Genomic DNA, 22,122 nt, shown 5'->3' with positions numbered 1-22,122 from the left:
TATATATATATACGTGATTGGGAGCCAGCGCTTGACGGCCAACCACGTATATATACGTGTTAAGCTTGTTTTTGTTTTTATTCCATTCTAATATCCCGGATGTTGTCACGGACTGTATGTTGGCTGGAAAAGGCATATTGGGACTCCGAAAGTGCAGTACCGGCCAGATCCTGGTATTGGCGCTGTCTCGAGAATGCAGTTTCCCCTGATGCAGACAGAGTGTAACTTTTTTTTCGCTCCGGGTTAGCTTTTCTGTTAGCGTAAAGCTATGGCATTACCAGATCGCCTAGAATACTTTTTGCGACGCCAAATTCAGTATGCAGTAAAGGAATATAGCATCAGCCAATGGACATATTGATCTACCAGATGGCGATCAAATAACTGGGAAATTCTTTTTGGAATCCAATCGGCCACAGGTAAGAACGATTTGACGTCAATTTCCGTCTGATCGGGCCTTGTTCTCATAGCCATCCACCCGGTCAGCGTATGATGTTGCAATAACGAATGCCGTTATTGGTAATCAATAATCAGAAACGACTTCCCCCTCCCCCCCCCCCTTTCATGCATTCATGGTGGAACATGATATCGATCATATGCATTTAGATTTTTAACTCCAGCTTGTGTAGGGCCGAAACGCCAATCAATTTAACGTTATTAGCTTAGCGCCCTATAACAACAGGTTATGTATATAACCTAGTTATATGAGTACTAGCTAAGCGTCCCGCTCTTAAGCCATACCGAGATATACCTCATCTCATGTATCTATTGTACTCCATCAACAAATAAAACCAGAATACACCCCTCACCTACCAGGCCCCGCCCCTTAGTGGCGTGCTACATAGTACTGGGCATGGCCACCACTCACTCTTCCTCGGAAAAAATAGTTTCCAAAAAAAAGTTTCCCCAAGGGAACTCAGGGCACGCTAAGAGCGGGACGCTTAGCCAGTACTCATATAACTAAACCTGTCGTTATATTTCGTACTTGCATCGCGTCCCGCTCTTAAGCCATACCGAGATATGGGGTAGAGCGGACGCGAGGCCCGACAGATGCACCCCCTGAGGACCCGTAAGCCCACATCAAGGGGGAAGGGGAGTCCCGTCACCCCATCCTTCCTATTGAAGAGGGGGTGCAGTCAACTCCACCGAGTGCGAACAAGAGGGAACTAGAATCCCTTGAACACACAGCACAGGCGGAACCACGTGTGACACAACACACTGTGGCCCATACCCACACACCCCTGCTACCCCACCAAAGGACGGGAAGCAGGAGAGGCCACAGACCTCAGAACCGCCTGGGAGACAGAACCCCCGGTCATGTCCATGAGGTAAAACCTTACGAAGGGACCTGGGGAGGACCATGAAGCTGCAGCACAGATGTCCTCCACCGAGGCCCCACCCAGCAGAGTGGCAGAGGCTGCCACCCCACGAGTGGAGTGCGCCCTGACGCCCCCAGGGGGAGCCAGCCCGGCCAACGTGTAGCAAAGGGCAATGCCCTTGCACAACCAATGGGACAGGCGCTGTTTCGATAGTGCCTTACCAGCACGAGAACCACCGTAACAAAACTGATCGGTAGCCCTGAGGCCCTGAGTACGGCTGAGGTAAATCCCCAAAGCCCGGACCGGACATGACAGGTGAAGGCCCGCCTCCAACTCACTAGCGTGAGGAGGTGGATGAGAACGCCTGAACCACAATATCCCTGGAGCGGAAGGAACTCCGGATATTTGTAGGCACGAAGGCAGGATTAGGCCGCAGAGTGGCACCGCAATCGGAACGAAAGACAGGCACTCTGGTCGTACCGAGAGAGCACAAAGCTCACCCACGCGTTTAGCGGAGGTGACGGCCAGCAAGAATGCGGTCTTTGAACGACAGCTGTTCCAACGGCGCTTGCTCAAGGGGCTCAAACGGGGCCAAGGACAACCGACCGAGGACCAATTGAAGATCCCAACTCGGAGCCAAAGAGCGTTTTACCAGCTTAACGCGTCGGGCGCCAAGCAGGAAACGCTTCACAAGAGGGTGGCTGAACAAAACATCACCCTCAAATCCCTCATGATAAGAGGATATAGCTGCTGCATATACCCTCACTATCAAAGCCGACAGTCTATCAAGGAGAGACTGGAGGTAAACAAGGACAGTATCCAGGGGGCAGGACATCGGTCCCTGCCCCCCCGCCTTACACCACTCTTGGAACATACGGCATCTGCCCGCGTAAAGCGCGACAGTGGAGGGAGCATGCGCATTCCGGATGGTATCAACCACAGAAGGGTCCATCCTCTCCAGACTTACCCTCTCACCAGCCAAACCATCAGACGTTGGCACAACACTGGGTGCTGAACAGCGACCTGTGTGCTTGAGTGAGGGCCTTCGCCGAACAAGGAATAGGCCATGGCGGAGCTACCAGTAGCTGGATCAGGACCGGGAACCACACAGCTGCGCCCCGGTCCGGCGCAATCAGGATCAAGGACCTGCGTTCCTCAACGTACCCGCCCCAAAAACTGACCTAACAGATGTATGGGGAAAGAATCCCAGGCGGCACGGCATCGGTCCCAGACCTGCCTGGCTATGTCCGGACGTAATCCCCACCCGTCAGGATGAGGACCGCCCCGCGACATTACACCTGTACCCACATTCACCCTGCCAGGGATGTGGGGAGCCCTCAGGCCGCGCAGATGGAGGACGCCCATAGCCAGCCGCCCGCCGCCCGGTGCAGACGGGGGGAGCGTACTCCTCCCTGTCTGTCGATATACGACACTGACGTCGTATCGAGCGTGTCACAACACGCTCTGATAGGGATGCCCATAGCACTCCACCCGTTGACTGGGAAGAGGAGTACTCCACTTCCAGTCTACAGCAACCCCAGGCTGGTAGGAACCCTGCCTGGCATGAGACCTGACGATCCACCTTGACCGCCAAGGACCAGAACGTCGGCAGGGCAGAATACACTTTGTAACCCCTGACGACGCAGAGGCCCCAGTGCAGCCTCCACGCACTTGGTGAAGATGCGGGGAGCCAGAGAAAAGCCGAACGGCAGCCCCTGGTACCCATACGCTAACCCTGTAAGGAAGCGTAGGTAAGCCCTACGATGGAAGATCAGGAATGCGAACACGCATCCTACAGGTCTATGGAGGAGAACCAGACCCCCACCTGACAGTGTTCAACAGGTAGGAGACGATCCAAAAAATACCGAACCTTCCCATGGTCCAACATGGGTCTGACACCCCCCCCCCTCCCGATTTCTCAGGCACCAGAGAACACCGGGAGGAAAACGCCACAACGATGGCTTGCTTCGTCCACAGAGATCAGATCTCGTCGACCAGAGCTGTCACTGCTGGTGACCCTGAAAATAGGGTCTGTACCAAACCCGAAAACGGGTGGGGTTGTGTTTTAAATACAAGTCCCCGCCTCAGCGTTCTCTCCATCCACCTCGACATATGGTACTGCCGTAGCCATATGTGATGACACTCCCAACGCACCCGCCGCCATGTGGCGCAGGTCCGCAAGGAACTGTAGATAGGCGGCCCGGTCCCACCCGCTGTGTGTAGCCAACCCTGGACCCGTGCGAGCAGAGCGTTCCGTGGAGTCGGGTCGGAACCTGACACTACCCACGAGCAATCGCACCCAAGGGGCTCAACCAACACAGCTTATGGTGTGGGAGCCGCTTGACAGCACAACATTCTCACGGACAGACCCAGGCTCAGCCATCAACTGGGTGTCAGCCCCTGTCCCCATGAGAAGCGAAAAGTGGGGCCGCCCGCGCTTCAACGAAGGCACGCGGCCCGCAGCCAAAGGAAACAATCAGAGCCCCCTTTTTCCGCTGGTGTTGGGGGAGGGAGTGATCAGAGAGCGGGCTGCTCGCGGCAGGACGGCGACGGCTTGTATATTCCAAGCCGAGCCCATCCAACATGGCCGATCCCTCGGCCGCCAAGGCTGTCGGCCTCGTGGACACCTGTCGATTCAACGCCCAGGATACCTCTGGCGGGGGAAAACATGGCCACCTGTCGAGGGCCTCGTCATCGCTGCTGACGAGGCTGTGCTCTCTCTTCTTCTGGCTGCGCGGTGTGAGGCGGTGTGGGGCCTAGGACAAATACCGCCCGCGCTCCAGCGGAAGACCAAAATCCTCTGCGGAGAGGGGAGCACTAAGCGGTTATAGCTTGTGGCTGGGTCAAAGCTAATAACGTCAACAACCTCGCGCGATGTGTCGACGTCGGCTGGCCCTCAAGGCCCCGCCACCAGACACCATTTGTTGATAGAAAAAACAGCAATTCGAACACAGTTCTAATCGCTGCCAATTCCATACCGTGGCGGTACAGGCTTTAGCAGCCCACCAGCCACTCGCCGGGCCGACCCACCTCATGGCGTCGGCCGGGCGGGGCACTGTTTCAACATGTCAAAAGCAAAGGACTGATGCTAACACGGAGCACCAGTGGTGGGTGTAAACAGCAACCTCCACTGTGGTGTGCACCATGAAGGGGTTAATGAATAAATGAACTAACACCATGAACAGAATGGGCAAGCCCATGTACACAACGTTAAGGGGAGGCGGACCAGAGAGAACCAGTCCCGCATTCATTCATAATATTCACAACAGCACACCAGCCCTAGACCTCAGCCCATTTACCCATGAAGGTAAACAAAGCCCCCCCCGCACTACTCCCCCAGTAGACACCGATTGACCGTCAGCATGAATGGTTGAGAGGAGGGAAGATTGTAGCATAGACAGACATTCCCGTAGCAGAGAGACAGAACAAAAACAGTAGCCCCACTATAGCATAGCGTTCGACGCTAATGTGGACAGAAAACAGTCAGCTGAGCCACAACACTGGCCGCCGCTAAATTCCATCCTGCAGCAGTATAGCTCTACTGCCACCCGCTGGGCCGACGCTCTCAAGCATCGGCTCCCGGGTGGGACACCGTCCAGCCCCGCCAAGGCACAGGATCGATGCTACCTGGCTAGGCTACCTAGCCACGGCACACCCGCCCTGCACCCTGTTGTCACCCTGTTGTTGAAAAATAGGACTCAGCAAAACCCCCCACATTAGCTACCGACTGATCTTCATCAATGAACCGGTTTAAGAGGAGGGAAAAGCGGCAACATCCCACGGCGGGGAACATTAGAACAGTGCCCAGCATTTCAGCAGTAGTGTTAGCATTTAGCATTAGCATTAGCATTTAGCGTTAGCATTAGTGTTTAGCAGCACGCTCCAGGATCGCTTGGAACAGTCCACTTCAGTGGAACGTTCACCAAACCATCCCGCCCCTGGCGCCGACACACAACATGGTTGTGTAACAAAACAAACCAGCATTACTAACACTAGCATCAATGCCTGATGACACAGGGCTCACCTGTGTGCGAGCCGGCTCGATAGCCAACATTGCACGCTGTTCCTCGATCTGCTGCCACAAGACGAGGAAACATCAGAATAGACCCGACGTGTCGTTGGAACATACCCCGAAGATTCCAGGGGTAAGCAAATCTCCGTAAGTAACCAATATTATCTAAACTTTTCAAATCAACTAGTTGCATAGGGCGTCTTGCATCCGCTATGATGGAAACGAAAATAGAGGAAGAGTGAGTGGTGGCCATGCCCAGTACTATGTAGCACGCCACTATGGGGCGGGCCTGGCAGGTGAGGGGTGTATTCTGGTTTTATTCGTTGATGGAGTACAATAGGTACATGAGATGAGGTATATCTCGATATGGCTTAAGAGCGGGACGCGATGCAAGTACGAAATATAACTAGCTTTGCAGGAATTACCCCAGACCATTGCGGTATATAGTTCATATTCACGATGCTATAAAACGGGAACGCATTGATGAAAAAATTATTTCTTTATGGCATATTGAAGGGAAGGTTATACTGTCAATTGACAATGGACACATAGCAATAATATAAAATATAGATTTAGCTCAACAAACAACCTCACGCACAGTGAAAACTTGTAATGAAAAGCTGGCCTCAAGCTGGCCTCATAGTCTAATCCCAATGGCCCTGAATGTGTTAAGAACAGCTATGGGAGTAACGGCGTTATAAGTAACAGCGTTACTAACAGCGTTCGTTTTTTCATTAACGAGTAATCTAACGGATTACACTTGCAATCTTAATAACGCCGTTACCGTTACTGCAAAAAAATGCGGCGCGTTACTATGAATGAAGCTTTTTTTTTATCAGAAAGATCTGTGCCAAGAGGCATTCTGTCCTTCTCAGCCAACCTCAGCGCGCGATTGGCTGAGGTTGAGTAAAATGTCATGGTAAGCCAATCAGAGGTAGAGGTGGGCGGGTGTCTAAAGCATCCAGAGTCTGACACACAGCGCGACAACACAAGCGATCAGTCAGCGTGAGACCGCGGTCCGTGTAGTGTACATTTTTAGCCCAAATAATCCAAAACAAATCCAACGAACAACACGAGCGACTCAGTCAGCGTGAGACCGCGGGTCCATGAGCGTTTTTTGTTCACTTTTGTTGTGTTGCAGTGCAGGGCACTATACAGTAGTGGAGGCTACTGCTGACAGCCTTATCAACAGTGCTGCACTTCCTGGTTTAATAGCACAGTCTGGTGCTCAGAGATATCTGTATGTCATGCATGTCTTAAATGTCATGATTAGATTAGTTTAGATGATTAGATTAGATTCTTATATCTGTGTCATGTATGTCATAAATGTCATGAATTGAAAATGGGGGACCCTGATGTAAACAAGACGAAAGTCTTTCTCTGGTCTGCATCCCCTTAACAATTGTGTGTATTGAGCTGTACTGTACTGTACCCATTCTGCAATCTGTTAATTAAAATTAAAATTTAGATTTGTGTATGTTGTTTATGTAAAAAAGAAAATCTTGAAAGTAACGCAATAGTTACTTTCTGAAGTAACTAGTTACTTCTATAATTTGTAACTGAGTAAGTAATTTTGTAACTTTTTGGAAGTAGTAACTAGTAACTGTAACTAGTTACTTTTTTAAAGTAACTTGCCCAACACTGGTTAAGAATCATTCAAACCTGACGTCTGTGTGAAACGGAGCAGAGATTTACATCCTGATGACAGTTTCCTAATCTGGGAAATGATCCTCCCATCGTGATAATTGACTTATTAACATTTAGTCACTGATGAATGGTGGAATGTTGGATATGGATATGAGAGGAGTCACGGTAACAAACACCGTCAATACTTACTCCAGTTTCAATCACTTTCTTCACTTTCTCCACACAGTCTAGAAAGATCACCACTCCTCATCAGAGCAGCAGTCTTAATGCTGCTCTGAATAACAACTTCAGCCACAGCTAAACTACAGTCCTCTACAGAAACATTACTAGCAGAGATTTCTACTCCATGTTTCCTGCTGAGTTTGGTAAACTCCATACTGACGTAGCATGCCAACCAGCTGCCAAACAAGCCCCCTACTTACCCCTATAAACACAGCAAATTAACACTACACACTAGTTACAATATTCACATAAATAGATAAGAAAAAGATCGATAAAGATAGAAAATAGAAGCACTCACAACCATGTCCACACACCTCTCACTCAAACCAATCTCACTCCCAGCATGCACTCAGAGAGAGAGAGAGAGAGAGAGAGAGACACAGAGAGAGACACTCACTGGGTCCCAGTTGAAGGAGACTAGATTCAGTCTGGTCCATCAGAGAGTAGATCCATGCAGGGATGGACAGACAGACGGACAGCACATCTCTGATGAAAAGACAGAGAGACAGAAACACACCACTATCAATCCACATCTTCATTTTGTACAGCCGCGATTCTCAACGTTCTTCTGTGGTCCGCCCAGGGCCCCGCCTACTTTTTATTTTTCTCATTATTATTATTATTATTATTATTATTATTATTATTATTATTATTATTATTATTATTATTATTTATTATTTATTATTATCATAAATAGCCAAATGATGTCAGAAGTGTCACTGGTCGGTGGAGCACGACTCACCTGCTCAGAGAATAGAAGAGGACCAGCTGAGCCACGTCACAGAAACCCAGACGAGACTGAGACAGCTGGAAGACTGAGAGACAGAGAGACAGACAAGAGGGAGAGAGGGAGGAAGAGAGAAAGGGAATTAAGTATAGACTATTGTTTTCTGTCATGACTGTTATTGGGGTTTCAGATCGGACCAGATTCAGGAGAAGAGTAGAATGATAGAATGAAAAGCAGATTTTGGCTGGATTGGAAAGTTTTTAGATATTATCAGATTTTGCCTCTATGGCTGCTGTAGTAGTTTCATAAAACATAAAAAAACAAAACAAACAAAAGTAACCATAAATATTAAGTTTTTTTGTACGAGCTGCATAATGTAAACCAAGCTAATAAGTAAGGGATAATGTATAGCTACGAGGTCATTGTCGCAAAATAATTGACCGACACGGAGTTTAGAACACAGAGGCGCCTCGCCGAGGTGTTCTTTAAACGTAGTGAAGGTAAATTATTTTGCGACAATGACCGAGTATAGCTATACATTATCCCGCTTATTACATGGCTAACTTACTAACAATATACCTAATTCATTTTACACCATCGACAAGACGAGATCAAATGCAGACGCAGTTCTGTTCTGTTGCTCCGCTGTCATCGCCGGCAGCTTCGCCAGCAGCCGGCAGGTGTGTCTGATTGGCTGCACTGATGCAGTGTGTGTCAGTAGGCTTGATTGCTACAGCTGCGCACAGCGGTCATTATTGCTCGGCAGAGGTCCGTTATCGAGTAATAACGGACCTCTGACGAGCGCTATTGACCAATCACAATCAAGCATTTCGGCGAATGTTAAAACGCCATGTAATAATAACAAATATATTCTCAAAAGTAAATATTTCCTTTACGCAAAACCCATTTTTTCACCGGTACTGTTATCAGATTTGACATGTTGCTTCTTCTTAACATAAATAGCCAGAAATGTTGTATATGCTCTGTCATTTCCAGTAAAATAACTATTTCCCAGTTGAGGTGTAGTTTGACCAACTTCCAAAGTTTTTGGTTTTCTCCAGCAAGTTATTTGTTTATTTCTGAATGTGCCACAGACCCAATGGAGAGTTTGCCTGTGTATCTGTACACTCCATGGGTCTGACGGGCAGGGGTGTAAAGTACTTGAGTAATTGTACTTCGTTTCAATACTTAAGTACTGTTTTGGGGGATTTGTACTTTACTCTAGTATTATTAGGTTTGTATACGTGTACTTTTACTCAATAACATTTCAGAGAAGAAATATATATTTTTTACTCCTTACATTTAAAATGCAGACCTACAAAGTACAAATCTCGCAGGTACAACGATTTTAATTAGTATATTTGTTTCTCTGGCCGAACTAACGTTAACGTTATTAATCCTGCGGACGCACTTTATTTAAGAACAGCCAATCAAATCCCCATCAATGAAAAATGAACCCGCCCATACCCATGCTGATTGGTCCTTGTGCAAGAAAGCGGGGATCTTTGATTAAACACCTGCTAACAGAAGAATCAGAAAAAAGTTTTTACTTTTACTTTTTAGTACTTAAGTACATTTAAAAGTAGAAACTTTTAGACTTTTACTCAAGTGTGTTTTTAGCCAGATACTCTGACTTTTACTTGAGTAAGATTTTGAGACTGTACCCATACTTTCACTTAAGTATCATTTCTGGGTACTTTTTACACCCCTGCTGACGGGTCAGGCTAGGAGGAATGCTGGTGTTGACAGTGGACAACAGTGACATCAGTGGTTGCTAGCTTATTTATAGATGCACTTTCAGCGGTTCTCAAACTACCGGTCGTGACCCAAAGTGGGGTCGTGGGTAGGTGACAGTGGGGCATTGGCAAGTAAAAAAAAGAATAAAAAAATATTTTGGCTAAATATGCCTCGTTTTATAAATGTGTATTATAAACATTAAATTAATTAATTAATTAATTAATTAATTAAATTGTCAATGGTCAAGTTCAACAACGTGTGCTTTTATTTTGATATTCCTTAATTCCACATTGATTACGCGATACATTAAGTGTGGGGTCACCAAAGAAATTCCTAAATAAAATGGGGTTGTGGTAAAAAGGTTTGAGAACCCCTGACTTACATAGAGGTAAGACTTGTTTATTTCATAGTGTAGATGTCTGCCTGATGTGTGTGTGCATGTATGTATGTGTCTGGCTGTGTCCAATTCCTGACCTGCTGACGGATCCCATGACACACAGCCCAGCACTGGCATGTGCACAATACAGGTAGTGTGTGTGTGTGTGTGTGTGTGTGTGTGTGTGTGTGTGTGTGTGTGTGTGTGTGTGTGTGTGTGTGTGTGTGGTCCCTACCTGTATTGGTATTATGTATAGGGTAGTCAGCAATCGCTTCACTCTTGTCTCCGGTAGACACACATAACAGGTTGGGCTGGGCTGACTGGCAGTGTCTTACCAGGAAACTCTGGAGAGAGAGAGAGAGTCAGATAGAGAGAGAGACTTTGCTGTGATGTGGGTAAGAGTCAGAAAACATATTTTATTGTGTAATATTTAATATCTCTTTCATGTACCAATATAGAGAGAGACTGCAGGTTTTTTTTCTGGAAACTGACTAAAATAGGACGCTCTGTTGTTTGAGTAATAATTCAGGCACATACGTACAGTAGTAGAGCCAAGATGCATGCAAAGACCACTCTGGACCAAACCAACCAGGGTTGTGATAGTGGAGGGGAAAGTGGAACAGACTATCCTGGGCCCCAAGGTGGCTCATTTACATGTCTAAGTAATTAGTGTCCTAACTACATTGAAATTGGCCTAATAAATAGACTGAACTGTGTATCAAATTGGCTCTCTGAGGCCCCTCTCTCCCTTTTCTAAAGGCGCAAAATGGTTTAGTCCACCGCACCTCCAAACCTGGCTGGTGGAGCCAAGTGACTGCTGGTGCTGGAGCAGCAATGTGCATGTCGTTATCGCTAAGACTGAGAAAGTCATACACTCACACCAAATATCTGAATTTGGAACTGACACACACACACACAGTGGCTTTTGGGTGCAGTGTGTACAGGAATAGATGTTGTCAGATTGCGAGCAAGAGCAGTTCACCAAGTGTCAGAAAGTCATACTTTTTCAAATGCACAACGGACACGTGTCTACAGCTGTGTGATCGAGACGTTACACGGACACAAATATCGCCTCGGCAATTCAAAGAAAGTCACGACACAAACCTGACAGCAAGTCTCACCACTTTGACCTGTTCTACCAGTCATATACAGTATTTACACACCAAAACAGTAGGGCTGTCCTTCACTGGAGAAACCAGTGGCCAATGTCCACCAGGCTCCACAACCCCCTCAGATGGACTACTGCCCACTAAAACCTGCATGGACTCATATTCAAAGTCTTTATTACCTATATTAATTAATTAATTACTTGCATTTATATAGCGCTTTTCTAGACACTCAAAGCTCTTTACAATGTAGGGTGGAAATTGCCTCCTTCACCACCACTGGTAGCACCCAACCTTGGGCTACGCAGGCTCAATGGCTGCCATACACTGGCACCCGGCACACATCACACAATCAAACAACTAAAACCAAATCAACCGATTAAATGATAGACTAAAACCAAATCAACTATACCACACAAGTAGAACTGGAATCTTCACACTAAAAGTATCTCTTACATGTAATCTAAATGTAATATATAGGAAATATCTTCTATAGTAAATCTATAGATGAATATACCAGTACCAAAAAAGGAAAATGAAAGTCCTTCCTTTGACAGTGTGAGAAAGTGTTAGTCGACACGCCGCTCGTTAAACTCCATACTCACATGTCAGTCACTCGCTGCAGGGTGGATATTAGTGTCCTTCTATTAAACCAAAATATTATTTCTGAATGGACCACAAAACCGTGCAACACAGCATTCTCTCTCTCTCTCTCTCTCTCTTGTATCACTTTCTCATGGTGCATCCATTTAAAATGCAATCTCTCTTGTGACACACCTTGTTGTATCCAACGCCACTTCTGCATGCATCTCTGAATGTTGTGCGCGTGTGCTGTTTTTCATCTGATAGACGTTAAAAGAAGGAACTGTCTCAAAGAAATGTGAGACATTATTTACACACACACACACACACACACACACACACACACACACACACACACACACACACACACACACACACACACACACACACACACACACACACACACACACACACACACACACACACACACACACACACACACACACACACACACACACACACACACACACACACACACACACACACACACACACCTAACCTAAACTGAACAAGATGGTGAAGAAGGCTAGCTCTGTGGTGGGAGTCGAGCTTGTCAAACTAGAGGTGGTGGCAGAGAGGAGGATGAGAAGGAAGCTGGCCACAATCCTGGATAACCCCTCCCACCCCCTCTATGAGGAGCTAGCCAAGATTAGGAGCACTCTTACTGTTACAAAGGATCAGATTAAACCGAATATATATATTTATTGATTGATATATATTGCATAGTATTTGTATATCGTTTGATATCCCTTGTATATTCCTTGTACATATTAGGGGTGGGACAATACATCGATCCAGATCGATATATCGATCTATTATCAATAATCAAATAGGATCGACGCAACGTAAAAAGATCGATTCATATTGCGATACTCTTATTTTGAAAATCCCCGCGAGTCATATCCGCCGGCGCCCAGTATTGTGAAACTCCGTGTACACATTACAGCAGTGTTTGCGTCTGCTGTAAAGCACTACAGAGCGTCTATTTTGCGAGCCGATATAAGTCTGTGCAGTTTTTTCCCCGCAACGGGTCAAATGCATATAACAGGCGTTGCATCGTCGCCATTCCTTTATGCCAACGTCGCGTTAAATATCTAAATGAACGTCGCGTTGGCTGCTTAAAAGCTAAGCAGCTAACCGTGAGAGAGAACAGGAGAGTGGAGAGGGGACTTGGAAGGAGGAGGGGTGGGGGCTGTGGGGGACTGTGTGTGTGTGTGTGTCTGTGTGTGTGTTAAAGCTCAATATAAAAAAACAAAAGTGAACAGGAGGTCTATTTGTATTAAAAACAATAGATTGTTTTTCATTTAAATGTCTGGAAGAGCTCAAAAATAAATACATCAATTGATATTTCCGTAGCCTTTTTTTAGTTGATCTAAATGTGACTGATTGTGTTAAATGGGCACATAATATCGCCTCATATCGATCGCAGGCACCTGAATTGAATTGTATCGTATCGTGGCAGACTTTGTGATATCGGCAAATATCGTATCGTTGTCCAAAGAATCGATATTGTATCGTATCGTGATGAAACTGATGATTCCCACCCCTAGTACATATACACGGAATATCCCTTTAGCCTAGACCAGACCATAATATTTCATTCTCCTATTGGACAGCGGTCCACAGGCGCCAGAGCCATGCCTCCAGAGTCAGGTTCAAGGCCACCGACAAGACATGTCTGTACATGCCCGGCCTTGCCCAGGGATACGAGACAGAAATGAGGTTGGCACTAGATTGTTCGCCGTGCATATAAATATGGCGCAGGTGAATACAGAAGTAGAGTTACCCAATAAGTTGAAGCCTCACCCACGATACAACGTGCGGTGAAGTATGGCCTGTTTTGGCCCCAAATAGAGCATTGAGACCGCGTGCGAATTAATAACTGAATTGTCAGAGTTTGGCGCTATACCGTCGAGTGCGACATATTTCTATTAAGTCAGTAATAGTCTATTTGTGTATAGTGTATCGTGCGGCTAAAGTTCTACAGTGACCAGCATCACCAACGCTTCCTCGTATCAGCTAGAGTGCTTATCCAGGCTGGGCTGCTTTCATGGCGCTTTCACCCGAGGAGACCTAGACGAGAACCGTGTGGACATGTACACTGGATTAATCTACCCGACGACTACATAGCCCTTTGCGGCTGGATTATATTTGTTTTGGTCCTGTGATTTATGGAGCGGAGAATCGCTGACGCCTACACGTGTGGGATTTACCCAGTGAGGAGCCAAGTCGAGTCTGCGCCTCAGAGAGCCTGAGGCCGGCTAGCTTTCTTCACTGTGGAGCTACAGTCTACGGAGAACAGCTGTATTCGTCTGTGGATCAAGAGACTATTGCACCGTCTCCTGTACTTGGAGTCTCCTTAGTCATCGTTGACCAGACTCTCTACTACCGACAGATCCTCTACCCCTGCTGGCTTACAACCGGGGGGACCCTTCCAGTATCTCCCGCTATATATTACTAGTGTACCATAGATATAATTCCCTAAGATTCAGGTTGTATAATTACCTCCTGCGTAACCGGAGAATGGACATTCATTATTGATTTGCCTACGCACATTCCTTTGCCTTATAAGCGCATCCAAAGTATAATAGAGAAGTATATTATGTACCTTTTGCTGCAATAAATACTTAATTACCACTTTGTGCGGAACCGATTCATTGTGGGAAGTGTTCATCATATTTATATATCATGTACTGTATGGCCAGTAATTAAAGTACATAAAGCGGTAGTGGTTTAATGATACCATACTTATCAATACAGTCAGGGAATTGTACCCCTCAGTTACAATTGGTCCTTCGAGCCGGAGGGTAACTAGTGTAATATTAATATAGTGGTATTAATATTGACATGGCCTATGATGAACACTCCACAAAACGGTTCTCCTAAAGTAGATCACCCGCAGCGTAGACGGCAGACACCTCAGTACTTAGAGGATTACGTTGCCAATATACTACCTAGCTTTCTACAGACGGTAAACGCGGAAAAAGTAGATAGTAAAATTATGTCCGACCCTATCGACCAGGCTACCCCGCCAATAGAGGCCCTAGTGGGTTCTAACGTAACTGACCAAGCTCACGGTAGGGACCAGGAGGGACCCGACATGACTTTACCCCCCGCCAAGACCGAAGAAGTAGTCCCCGGAGAGCTCCAGGATAAAGACAGCTCTCCAGGGATGGAACTCTACCCGCTACAAGAAGAGGAGAGCACCCCAGAGATGGATCTCCAGGACTCGCCACAGGAGAACAGATCTCCAACGAGTACTGCCAGGAGCGGATCACCTCAACCAGCGTCTTCCCCCAGCGAGGCGGACAAGATGCTGGCACAGGCATTCCTCGCCAGCCTAGCAGCCTCAACAGAGCGCGATCGACTCCAAGCACAGACGCTTAGTGAGCGCGAACATTCTTCCATGGAAAGAGAACGCCTTCAGGCGCAGCAACGGAGCGACGAAGATCGTATACGTCTAGAGATTAGACGCCTTCAGACGGAAGAGAATATGGTAAGGGACCGGGCCGAAGCCCAGCGCGCCGCCGCCGAAGCCCAGCGCGCCGCTGCCGGTGCCCAAAGAGAAGCAGAGCGCGACCTCGCTCTCACCAAGCGCGAAGCCGAGCGCGACCGATTACAAGCGCAGATAATGGAGCAGCTGATCACCAGGGCAACACCCCCTCCCTCCGCACGGGGTTCCAGGGCCTCGTCAAGACAAGGGTCAAGGGCACCCTCCCCTACCCGATCAAGCGACCCTGAGCCCGACCACCAGAGAGAGCCTATACCCCCCTCCGAACCCCTTCCCCGACCGGTCCAAGTGAGACCCAGCTACAAGGAAGAAACGGTCTACACCGCGGAGAGGCTAAATAGACGACTACAGGATCTAGAGGACCTGCCAGAGGAAGAAGAAGAGGGAGAGGAGGAGAGTCAAGCCCGACAGCAGCACAGTACTCCACAGGACCAGGAGGTCCAGTACAGCCCAGGCTCTACCCCCGCGGCTCTGCGCTACAGACCCCCGACTCAATTCACGGGTGAGCTTGACGCACGACCAGCCCCGAGGAACAGCACCTGGATACGCGGGCCATGGTACCCAGCAGGTACCAGCCCACCAAGAGGCGTAAGAGGAGACTCGCCTAGGAGGCCTCTCTTCCAACGCTCACCGATGTGCCAGCCATCCATGGCATCATACATTGGCACACCGACGTTTCCGGACTTCACCCATGAGAACAGAGCACAGTACACGGAGCTACGAATGTGCTTAGAGACAATGATGTCCGATGTAGCTGATGAACCGTACAAGTATGCTATCCTACTGAAGCACCTCAAGGTGCCCCGAGCGCACAATATAGCGCTGGCCTATGCCACCTCTACTACCCCATACACAGCGGCTCTAGCAGCACTCGACCAAAGATATGGACGCATATGGGACTACGTAATACAAGAGATAAGGCATATTGACCGCCTACCCCCAGCCACAGACAATCGCTCACTAGATGACCTGTCTATCAAGGTACAATCCCTGGTAGGGATGCTGGGGGCGCAAAGAGAAAAGGGTATGCGCGAACTGTACGCAAACTCTAATGTCGAGAGGATTTTAGAGAAGCTTCCGCCCGCCCGACAAGAGCGCTTCAGGCGGCAAAGAGACCACCGTGATCCTAACGGTCCCGAGCCATCCCTCCTAGACCTAGCCGACTTCCTGGCGAGAGAAGTCAACAGCCTACGGTTGGATACGTTCATGCGGAGCACCCCAAGCTCCAGAGAGGGACCTAGGAGAGCAAACGATGGCCGAAGATTGGTGACCGTCATGCACCAATCAGAATCAGTACCGAGCAGCAAGAACCACAGTACCCCCTCGATGAAAGAGAAGTGGAAGATGGTGTGCCCGTACTGCGAAAAGGAACACTGGTTGTCACAATGTGACACATTCAAGAAGATGACCGCCGACGAGGTGAGTCAATGGATAAAGTCCAACCGACGCTGTTACCGATGTGCGCGCAGTCACATGGCAGCCGATTGCCGCTTAAAGAAGAGGTGTAGTCGGTGTGACGGAGCCCACCTAGATGTCCTACACGACAGTAACAGAAGAAAGCCTGCACCCTCAAGCAGCACAAAGGCAAGTGTTATGTACATTGACCCCGCCAGCAGCGGGGGCGCCCGGGTGCTCTTAAAGGTGGTCCGCGTAACACTGAGTTACCAAGACAAGGTCATGGACACTTACGCCGTCCTTGACGACGGGTCAGAGAAGACCCTTCTCCTCGCGTCCGCTGCGGCCCAGCTGGGGCTGCGGGGGAGCGAAAACCAGATGACGATTCGGACAATAAGAAGAGATCTAAAGACGATAAAGGGCGAGAATGTCTCCTTCACTATCGCAGCAAGCGGGCAGCCAGAGAGACGGTATAGGATTACTAACGCTTTCACCAGCCAAGAAATAGGCCTGTCGCAGTACACCTACCCCATCGCCAAGCTGATGGATAAATATGTGCACCTGCGTCAACTACCTATACCGCTCATAGACGGTGCCACCCCGACCCTGCTGATAGGCTCCGACCATGCAGACCTCATCGTCCCGATAGACCGGGTCCACACAGGGCCCAGAGGCTGTCCTGCAGCAGTCGAGACCCGCCTAGGATGGACATTACAAGGCCCCCTCGCTAAATCTCTTAACCGAACAGCAGCCACTAACTGCCTCCACTCCAGAGTGACAGAAGAAGACACCACCCTCCTACAGCATGTCGAGAGGCTATGGACACTAGAGACAATGCCCTTTAAGAACGAAAAGAAAGACATTCGTTCCAAGGAAGACATTTACGCTATAGCCCTCCTCGAGCAGGGGACAAAGAGAGTCAAAGTCAACGGAGTGATGAGATACGCAACTCCACTCCTGAGGCGAGAGGGTATGCCTACCTTCCACGCCCCAAAAGAAGCGACGGAGCGGTATCTATTGAACACAGAGCGGCGCCTAGCCAGAGACCCCGCTCAAGAGACGGTGTACCGCGCTGAGATTAACAAGCTAATCACAGCGGGACACATAAAGAAAATTGACATTAAAGAGGCCGATCAGACGACCGAATCATGGTACGTGCCGCACCACAAAGTCCACCACAACGGCAAGGATCGTATTGTGTTCAACTGCAGCTACCAGATCGGATCACAAAATCTGAATAAAGAGCTCTTGCCCGGCCCAACACTCGGCCCCTCTCTACTAGGCGTGTTACTACGTTTCCGCCAAGACAAGGTGGCCATCAGCGGCGACATCAAAGGGATGTTCCTGCAGGTGAGACTAGTGGAGGAGGACAAGGCCCTGCTGCGGTTCCTATGGAGAGAGAGGATCGGGGATGAGCAACCAGCCATCTATCAATGGGAAGTCCTCCCTTTCGGAACCACATGCAGCCCATGCTGTGCTAAGTTTGCACTGCAAAAACACGTCGCAGAGGACCCAGCAGCTGATGAAGAGGTCCGACAAAGTGTAGGAAATAGTTTCTACGTGGACAACTGTCTGCAAAGCGTCTCGACGCCAGAAGAAGCCGAGGCCCTTCTACTCAAGCTCCGCGCCTCCCTGATCAAAGGCGGCTTTGATCTCAGGCAGTGGGCCAGCAGCGACCCGCAAGTATTGCGCAGCCTCTCCCCCGAGGACAAGGCAGCAAGCAGCGAGACCTGGATGGCGACCATCCCAGGAGAAGCCCAAGAAATGACATTAGGACTAGTCTGGCGCTTCAAAACAGACTCGCTCCATTATAAACACACACCCCTGACCAAGGAGCAGGGAAGGTCGACTGCACTACCGACCACCAGACGGAGTGTATACAGAACACTCGCCAGACAATATGACCCGTTGGGATGTATTCTACCTTACACCACCAGGGCAAAGATGATTGTAAGAGCGTTATGGGACAAGGACCAGGGCTGGGACGACCCCATACCCGAACACCTTGCATCCACATGGAGAGAGTGGGAGACGGAACTCAGCTCACTCCCAGGTGTCAACATACGCCGCAGCTACTTCCCACCCACAGTGAGGCCAGAGACGTGCCAGATGGACCTGCACGTCTTCAGCGACGCCTCCGAAGTAGCCTACGGTTCGGTGGCCTACTTGCGTGCCCGAGAGGAGGGAGGAGAAATACATACTGCTTTCATCCTGGCTCGCTCAAGAATAGCCCCATGAAAGCAACAATCTATCCCGCGTCTAGAGCTCTGCGCAACCCTAGCAGGAGCGCAACTCGCCACGTTAATCCAACGTGAACTCACCATTCCGGTGCAAAGAACAATCTTGTGGTCAGACTCCACGACAGTACTCACATGGATCCGGTCTGATTCGTGCAGACACAAGGTCTTCGTGGGAGTCAGAGTCACAGAGATTCAAGATTTAACAGAAGTAGCAAGCTGGAGGTATGTGGACACAAAACACAACCCAGCTGACGTCATCACCCGGGGAATGTCCCTGGATGACCTCACCCGTCACAACCTATACAGTGACGGGCCAGAGTTCCTCAAGCTCCCGGAAGAAGAGTGGCCTACACCCACCCCACGGGAAGCGAGTAAAGAGGAGGCCGAAAACAAGAAATCTATGTTCTGTGGATTGAACACACTCGTCTCCACAGACCCCGACATAGACGATTGCCTCACCCTAGAGAGTGCGCAGCTAAAGACATTCCTGTGGCACCACCCAGAGGTTCAGCTCACTACTGACATTACAGCAGCTGACTACGAAGAAGCAGAACTTCTTCTACTACAACGAGCCCAGAGAGACTCGTTCCCCGATGAGCTAGACTGTCTACAGGGAGCAAAGCCCGTCCCATCAGACAGCAGACTGCTCCACCTAGCCCCCGAGAGCGACGCCCATGGTCTCATCAGAGTGGGTGGTCGTCTGCGGAGAGCTCCAGACTTACCGGATGACGTCAAGTACCCGATAGTCTTAAACAGCCGACACAAGGTCACAGAGCTGATCATAAAGAAATACGACGAGGATGTGCATCACGCCGGGGCAGAGAGAGTCTTCGCGGAGATCAGACGTCGTTATTGGATACTGCAAGGGAGAGAAGCAGTGTGGCGCTTCCAGCGAACCTGTCTAGACTGTCGTAAATGGCGAGCGCAGCCCAGTATACCCCGGATGGCTGACCTACCTCCCTGTCGCCTCCGACTCGGCGACAAGCCTTTTCACTCCACCGGTATGGACTGTTTCGGCCCGCTGTATATAAAGAAAGGAAGAGGAACCGAGAAGCGGTGGGGTATTGTATTCAAATGCATGACCACCCGAGCGATGCATATAGAACTCCTTCCAACCATGAGCACAGACTCATTCCTTATGGCCTTCCGAAGATTCACATCGCGGAAAGGCAAACCGTCTATATTATTGTCTGATCACGGGACAAACTTCAAAGGCGGAGAAAGAGAGCTGAGAGAGAGCTTCCAAGCTATGGGCCCAGAACTTAAGACCCACCTCGCTCCATCCCAGATTGACTTCCAGTTTAATCCCCCGAACGCACCTCACTTCGGTGGAACTTGGGAACGAGAAGTACGTTCAATAAAGACAGCCCTGTACGCCGTGCTTGGGGCCCAGACCGTGGCGGAAGAAGTCCTAATGACAGTCCTCACGGAGATCGAGGGAGTATTGAACTCAAAGCCCCTCGGTTACGTCTCAAGTGATGTAGCAGATGTCGACCCAGTCACCCCCAACACACTCTTGATGGGGCGGCTGGACCCTGCGCTACCACAGACAATGTACAGGCCTGAAGAAGCGAACGGCCGAAGAATGTGGAGGTACAGTCAAGTATTGGCTGACAAGTTTTGGAACAGCTTCCTACTCCACTATCTACCGTCTCTACAGACCCGCCAGAAATGGGTGAAAGAGAGAGACAATTTGACAGAAGGGACAGTCGTCATGATTATCGACCAGTCACTACCCCGAGCTATGTGGCCGGCTGGCCGCGTAAGCAAAGTGATCACCGGTGCCGACGGAAAGGTCCGAGCAGCCGAAGTGCTCGTCCAAGGACGGATCTACACCCGACCCGTGGCGAGGCTAATAGAACTGCCAAGGCTCCCCGATACTATCGATGACGACCATGACCCCATGACTTTGTGAACTGCCCGACCCCTCACAACAGACATTGAGTAGTGGACAGTGCGGTTAATCTGTCTCTGCTTAGCTAATTAGGTGGGACTAATTAGGAGGCGGCTGTTACAAAGGATCAGATTAAACCGAATATATATATTTATTGATTGATATATATTGCATAGTATTTGTATATCGTTTGATATCCCTTGTATATTCCTTGTACATATACACGGAATATCCCTTTAGCCTAGACCAGACCATAATATTTCATTCTCCTATTGGACAGCGGTCCACAGGCGCCAGAGCCATGCCTCCAGAGTCAGGTTCAAGGCCACCGACAAGACATGTCTGTACATGCCCGGCCTTGCCCAGGGATACGAGACAGAAATGAGGTTGGCACTAGATTGTTCGCCGTGCATATAAATATGGCGCAGGTGAATACAGAAGTAGAGTTACCCAATAAGTTGAAGCCTCACCCACGATACAACGTGCGGTGAAGTATGGCCTGTTTTGGCCCCAAATAGAGCATTGAGACCGCGTGCGAATTAATAACTGAATTGTCAGAGTTTGGCGCTATACCGTCGAGTGCGACATATTTCTATTAAGTCAGTAATAGTCTATTTGTGTATAGTGTATCGTGCGGCTAAAGTTCTACAGTGACCAGCATCACCAACGCTTCCTCGTATCAGCTAGAGTGCTTATCCAGGCTGGGCTGCTTTCATGGCGCTTTCACCCGAGGAGACCTAGACGAGAACCGTGTGGACATGTACACTGGATTAATCTACCCGACGACTACATAGCCCTTTGCGGCTGGATTATATTTGTTTTGGTCCTGTGATTTATGGAGCGGAGAATCGCCGACGCCTACACGTGTGGGATTTACCCTGTGAGGAGCCAAGTCGAGTCTGCGCCTCAGAGAGCCTGAGGCCGGCTAGCTTTCTTCACTGTGGACCTACAGTCTACGGAGAACAGCTGTATTCGTCTGTGGATCAAGAGACTATTGCACCGTCTCCTGTACTTGGAGTCTCCTTAGTCATCGTTGACCAGACTCTCTACTACCGACAGATCCTCTACCCCTGCTGGCTTACAACCGGGGGGACCCTTCCAGTATCTCCTGCTATATATTACTAGTGTACCATAGATATAATTCCCTAAGATTCAGGTTGTATAATTACCTCCTGCGTAACCAGAGAATGGACATTCATTATTGATTTGCCTACGCACATTCCTTTGCCTTATAAGCGCATCCAAAGTATAATAGAGAAGTATATTATGTACCTTTTGCTGCAATAAATACTTAATTACCACTTTGTGCGGAACCGATTCATTGTGGGAAGTGTTCATCATATTTATATATCATGTA

The 22,122-nt window shown here is 48.8% G+C and overlaps 1 protein-coding gene across 1 annotated transcript in view; it reads right to left on the bottom strand.

Annotated features, from left to right (window-relative positions):
• The window catches only part of rinl (Ras and Rab interactor-like), a gene marked incomplete at its 5' end in the record, with an annotated part of 63,000 nt that overhangs the window by 32,456 nt on the left and 8,422 nt on the right, over positions 1-22,122 (bottom strand). Inside the window, 4 exons of the mRNA XM_084310065.1 lie at positions 7,595-7,683; positions 7,940-8,012; positions 10,273-10,381; positions 11,921-11,985. Coding sequence (XP_084166191.1) covers positions 7,595-7,683; positions 7,940-8,012; positions 10,273-10,381; positions 11,921-11,985 — 336 coding nt within the window. The remainder of the gene's footprint in view (positions 1-7,594; positions 7,684-7,939; positions 8,013-10,272; positions 10,382-11,920; positions 11,986-22,122) is intronic.

Source organism: Notolepis coatsorum, assembly GCF_963971535.1.
Source record: "Notolepis coatsorum genome assembly, chromosome: 1".
NCBI lineage: Eukaryota > Metazoa > Chordata > Actinopteri > Aulopiformes > Paralepididae > Notolepis > Notolepis coatsorum.
The sequence above is the reverse complement of the archived record's forward strand: the minus strand, read 5'-3'. Positions and strand labels throughout refer to the sequence as shown.